The sequence below is a fragment of the Hibiscus syriacus genome, unplaced genomic scaffold (assembly GCF_006381635.1).
Source record: "Hibiscus syriacus cultivar Baekdansim isolate YM2019G1 unplaced genomic scaffold, ASM638163v2 tig00110264_pilon, whole genome shotgun sequence".
Classification (NCBI taxonomy): Eukaryota; Viridiplantae; Streptophyta; class Magnoliopsida; order Malvales; family Malvaceae; genus Hibiscus; species Hibiscus syriacus.
The window spans coordinates 1,638,972-1,645,035 of record NW_024062653.1 but is presented as its reverse complement, the minus strand read 5'-3'; the positions used below and the strand labels follow the sequence as shown (position 1 = coordinate 1,645,035).

The following is a 6,064-nucleotide window of genomic DNA, read 5'->3' as shown; positions in this document are numbered from 1 at the left end:
ATTATGAAAACTTTTTTATGACGTTGTTTGATAAATTGTGTAATATGTTTCTTTTGTAGTATCCTGCTATAATTTGTTATTAAAACTTTGATTGAGTTACGAACCATCGTTTAATATGGTGGGACGACGTACTAGATTATTTAAACAATGTCAGGGATTCGAACTCTGACATTTGTGAATAGAGTAAATTGGTTTGGAAGGGTAGCCCATGCCTCTCCAATACTCGATTTTGATTAATCGGTCAAATATAAATTATTAATTCAAAAAAACTTTGATTGAGTTGGATTTATCGGATGCTAACTCAAAAAGAAAATTATTATTTTTAGATTAATAGATAGTATTTAATCTATTCATATAACTAAATTAGAACAAATAATGTAAAACTTTATTGTAAATTTAAAAATTTATAAACAAATGAAATGGATGAGAATTTTATCATGGTTTGATTTTAAAAAATTTATAAATTTAAATTTATAGCAATATTAAAATTTACAGTGAGATGTCTGCTAAGTGATTTTATCTATAGACATATCTACTCCGACTCGAAATACTTCTTTTTTGAAGTTACAAAGTACAACTTACAATTATAAACAAATACACATCCTAGCAACTATAATGAGAATTAATCATTATAAAGCATAATCAATTAATAAGAATTAATTGCAACACATTTTTTCAAAATATAATTCTCATTTTAAATTAATCATAAAATTCTTTAATAATTTTATTTTATCTTCAAACGATGATTCTCATTTTAAATTAGTCCACAAAATTTTAATTTCATCCCCAAATTATAATTCTTATTCTAAATTGGTTAACAAACTTTTAAATCTTCCAATTTCATCCTCGTATTCATCCAAATATATAATTAGTTCCAATCATAGTTGAACCTATGTTTGGGATGAAACTAACATGTTCAAAAGTTTAAGGACTAATTTAAAATAAAATCATATTTTGAGGATAAAACTAGTACATTCAAAATTTTAAGAAGCAGTTTAAAATGAAAATCATAATTTGAGAATGTATGATACAAATGGCTAATATATTCAATAAAGATTTACATATAATGAGATTTAAACAAAAATAAAATCTTGACACCTCAACCATTTTCGGTCCAATGCTGTATAGGCAACTATTGAAATTGCATTGTAGTAAATATTATATAGATGGACAAACTTGAGTCATTGGACCCAACTTTAGATGATGTGCAATTGAGACAATAATGGTAGATACTATCAAGTGACAACAACACTATTATTATTGATGGGGTCAACCATTTTCTTATTCTTTATTTTATTTGCTTTACTCTTGTAATCATAAAAGAAGGCTAACATAGTGGAGCAAAATTCCTTTTCTGGAGGGGCCATGGAGAATTGAATATGTGTCAACATTGAATTTGCCTAGGGGAAAGGACAGATTGACACCCTCAAAATATGAAATCCAATTCAAGTTATGTTACAATAGTACTATGAAGATCTTTCATAGCTTTGTTGATGTTTTTATTACTATATTCAAAGTTGTGACCAAAACCTTAAACATGTTGTCTTATCCAATTTATGTTTTGTAAAATATTTGACCAACCGACATAGCACTAAACGTTGAAGAACTTTTAGATTATAAGATTACGTGGTCGTGTGGATTTTTGGGGATTCAAAAATAAATCTTGAGGTCGTCAATAAAAGAGAAACCCATTTATTTTAAATGTTATTTTTGGAATTATAAGTATGTATACAAAATATAGTTGAACTAATGATAAAAAATATATTTGAGTTTGAATAGAATAAGACTTGAATCAAAGTATGATATATACTTTTGAGTTACAAAACTTTAAAAGATCGAATTGAAATGTCAAGCTTGGTAAGCATGGAGAAATGAACAGGAAAGCAGACCATCAAGAGATTGAAATCCATGACAAATCCCAATTATCCTTCCACCCAACATGCTCATATGCCCACCAATACAAGCACCACTCTTCACCAACTTTAGCAAATTCAATGTTGACGCTCTAAATAAACATTTCTCAAACTAAAATCTTATTATATACTATTAATTTCCCCAAATTTAGCACTTTTCACATGCAAAAGTGGATTTAAATATAAATTATAAAAAAAATTAAATATTTGTTTAAAAAAAGTTAAAATATATTTGAAGTCCTTGTACTCTTTATATACTTGGGATTTGATCTTCACACTTTCATTAAATTTCAAACAAGGTGAATGGAGGTGTTGTAATGGGTGAGTTAGTGCGTACTTTGTCAACTAAGGATAGAGTTGTTTAGGCAAAAATTCGAAAGCATCCCATTGCAAATTGTCAGTCATTTCAAGGGTTAACCTTGCGGTGTTCAACACTGTCTTACCAAATCTATCATGGAACATCGAAGATTTTATATTTGTTTCCACCCTTCACTGTGTCTGCCAGTACTTGATTTTTCTTGTTTCCAATGAATCTTTGAGATGAAAGGTCAGAAAAAAAACACCCCCCAACAAAAAAAAAACTTTAATCAATTGCCAACAAGCAATTGCACCCACTTTTAGATTTTGTATATATACACATAAGAAAATTTTAAAGTGGATGAATAAATGAATTTATTATAACATCAATAGTAAAAGAGAATTTCTCATTAGATAATTTGAGTTTGAGCAACGACGATTGTAGAATATATGCGTTGAGAAAATTTCTAAACTAATATTCTTTTGTATTCATATCAGACTATTCTTTCCTTCTCCTATTCTCCACTTGTTCTGCTTTGGCAATTCTGTTCTTTTAGTGAAACAAACTTTGCTGTGGTCTACAACTGATTTAAGAATTCTTGGTTTTAAAAAGTTTTCAAGATTCTCAGAGAAAGTATGCATCAATCAACTTAGTGGGGTTCACTCTCTGTTTTGTTTATTTAATCTGCAAACAAAGTTTAGTTTGGCTTTTAATCAATGTAGTTGTGATCATAATTAAAATGGATATGGTCCGCAAACGGTATTCCTTCTACCATCAGAATCGACATGGGATGATGATCAATAAAGTTCCGGTGAGCCTTTCTTTCCGGCAATATTTCTTTTGACATCTTTGGACATAGGGAAAGGCTCTTCCTATGCAGCCCTAAAGACATGCACACATCGATAGAAGAACTCTTCTACCTCAAGGCCGACAGGTTTCAGCAAATGTGACAGACAGCGGGGGCTTAGCCTAGACATCACTATTCAACAAGAACATAGTTGATTTAGTTTATGCACTCATGGCAAAAGAAGGATACCATTCCTTCTACGTATCACGTATGGGTAGATATAATACGAACAAGTACAGGCAATAGAAGCAAAAATACTAGCATGGAAGATGGGGGGAGAAAAATTGATCATTTCGAATCATACATATTATCCGATATCAAATTCATCAGCCACTATTGATGCACAAATCGGGTTCTCAACAGGGTTACAAGCAACCGCTCTACCTTGAGAGTAATCCTCTTGCCTGGGAACGACCTGCTGCAACATGGACATTTCCATGTGGTGTGAAGGTGTGCCATCCACGGCCGGCCTCCGCTTATAGGTATGGTTGGGGAAAATATAACAAATAGGGAAACAGAAACGAAAATGAAACTCATTGATATATTTCTATAAGGGCATGAGTTTGATACATATCTACATATGCATAAATAAAGAAAATTTCAATCTGAATGCATGGTAAAGGGTAAATACGCACACATCTAAATTTCATAAGATGACATAAAGATGTTGATGGATTTAGTTCAGAAATATGACCATCAAGCAGAACACTTGAGCAATGGGAAGAATATAGACCTCAGACATCAATGAACAATAACAAATACACACACCTTAGTTGGCTTCCAGCTTGCACTCCCTTAGATGGCAGTCTGGTTAAAAGCAAAATACATACATTAGTAAAACAGCAAGAGTAGAAGCTATCGTTTTGCATTGAATAAAACTGGCACATCCAAAAAATTAAAAGTCTAATGGTAGGTGTAAGCAAATATCCACGGCAGAATATTTTACAGTTGACGTATAACATCTAAGGTGGTCAGTGCAGAATCTATGCCAGAGGTTAACCAACAGACAGTTAATTTTAAAGATTAAACTGCAACACGCTAATAGTCTAGCACACCGAATGAAATGATTCTTTCAGATTCCCAAAAAATAGCCGGAAAGCGACTTGGCCTCCTACACATGAAGACAGGGTAATATCAACCATAGTAGTTTCCTATCTGATGTTCATTAATATCTCCTAAATGCAGCACAAGACATGAGAGTACTCACGTAACTCATCCTGAGGGCAGTGAAATCTCAATGGCATTTCAAGAACTTGACCAAGGAGGTGGCTCAATCACAGATTTTGTTGGGCGCTGAAACGGGTTCTCTCTTGTTGTACTTTTAGAAAATATCTGTTTCCTATTCTCGTGAGCTTTAATATTCTGCACAAACACAATATAGAGATGCCCAAAGAACATAAGTATTGTGATAGCCAAAAATTACACTAGTTGGTTCTCACTCCCAATACTTATTAAGCAAACTACAATTCTAGCATAGCAAAAAAGAAGAAAACCTCAGTTTCTTGCAGTTAACACGTCTTGGAAATGCTTTGTAGCACCCATTAACTTGTTCTTCAAGTCATCACAAACCATTGTCGAATGAACAACCCGATCCTCGGAGTAATTACCATCAGCGATCTCCATGTTTAGAAGTGTTTGCAAATCCGAAAGTGCAGCATTCAAGGCGGTAATATCGGCCTTTATCAGAGCAGTCAATTCCTGTATTTCAACAATTGGATCATTGAACATCGATGATCTTTTCGCCACTCCAACAATCACATTAAAAAACATAAAACAAAGTAACAATATTTCAAAAATCCCATTGCAAAATAATAATCCCCAAATGTAAAATTAAGATAAATGTTCTGTCTTTTATTCATTTTTCTAAAATTTAAAAAGCAAACACTTGAATCAATCAACTTTTTATTCTCGAGAGCTAAAATCTAGGTTATTGTATGTTTAAAATGGATCAAATACCAAGCAAAAAAAAAATTGTACAAAGTTTTAAGCTAAAAGAACAATCGAAATAAAGAGCTTACATTTGGCAAGTCGAACAATCTTTTGAGAGGTTTCATGGATACCCGACCCGATTAGAGAAGCCTTTCTGTTGAACTCAGATCTGAAAGATGGAAATGGAAGAGGAGGTGATTGGGAAACATCGTCGTTTTGGAGATGATTCTTATCGACGGCTGAGATCTCTCCTCCGAGCTTTTGAAGCGTTTGGGATAGTGATCGGAACTCGGCGATCCGATCTCTGTACGGGGAGGCCATGGAGGAAAACGACGCCGTTTAAGTCGGCCTCGAAGGGAAATTTTCGTTGTCGGCTGCCGGAGAAGGATTTATTAAGGAATTAGAGGAAGGTTTGCCTGAGAGAAAGCAAAGAAATCATCGGGTGGTTTTTTTGTTGTTTTAGCGCGGCCATCTGTTGTCAACGTGGTTCAATGATATATTGCCATGTCAGCTTAATGAATATGTCTCGCCAGCTAATCGATCAGGTCAAATTCTAATTTTGGTCCCTATACTATGTTCGAATTTAGGATATAGTTCCTATAAATTATCCCTTGCGAAAATTTTAAAATTAATATAATTGGATTACTCGGTACAAATGATATAGTTAAGGGGGCAATGGGACATTTAAGCCTTTTTAAAAAAAACATATATCACAAGGATAATTTGGTAAAATATGCATTCAAGTAATCTTATATTCTTTCAACTAAATATTTTAGTTTTACATTCTTTCTAAACAAACAAAACAAAGTAATACAATATTCTCATAATAGTATTATTTCCAAAGGTAATTTTACATTTCGTGAACCAAAGATCCTGTCATGGAAAAAATTATTATTAATACTCTAAACTTAATCAAGTTGGTATTAAATGAAAGGTAGGAACAAGAGGTTATTATATGATTAAAATTGAATTCTAATGGTTAGATTGTAATAAATTTAACTTGAGGCTTTGAATGTTTAAAGGAGATTATAAAGTGGATAGAATTCAAAAGTTGAAGATGTAGTTTCACTTTTTCTC

General features: G+C 32.5%; 1 protein-coding gene across 1 annotated transcript; it reads right to left on the bottom strand.

Annotated features, from left to right (window-relative positions):
- Positions 1 to 4,280: 4,280 nt before the first annotated feature.
- LOC120115428 (syntaxin-31-like) lies at positions 4,281 to 5,416 on the bottom strand. Its single transcript, XM_039136152.1, has 3 exons — positions 5,077 to 5,416; positions 4,552 to 4,803; positions 4,281 to 4,420 (listed from the first exon to the last, which is right to left on the bottom strand). Exons 1-2 carry the CDS (start codon positions 5,306 to 5,308, stop codon positions 4,553 to 4,555), a joined length of 483 nt encoding a protein of 160 aa, XP_038992083.1. The 5' UTR covers positions 5,309 to 5,416; the 3' UTR covers positions 4,281 to 4,420; position 4,552.
- Between the last annotated feature and the right edge of the window lie 648 nt (positions 5,417 to 6,064).

Coding starts and splice junctions, on each gene's coding strand:
- LOC120115428 (XM_039136152.1), bottom strand. CDS start 5,308: ATGGCCTCCCCGTACAGAGATCGGATCGCCGAGTTCCGATCACTATCC. Junction 4,804..5,076: donor GATTGTTCGACTTGCCAAAT/GTAAGCTCTTTA, acceptor TGATTGTTGGAG/TGGCGAAAAGATCATCGATG.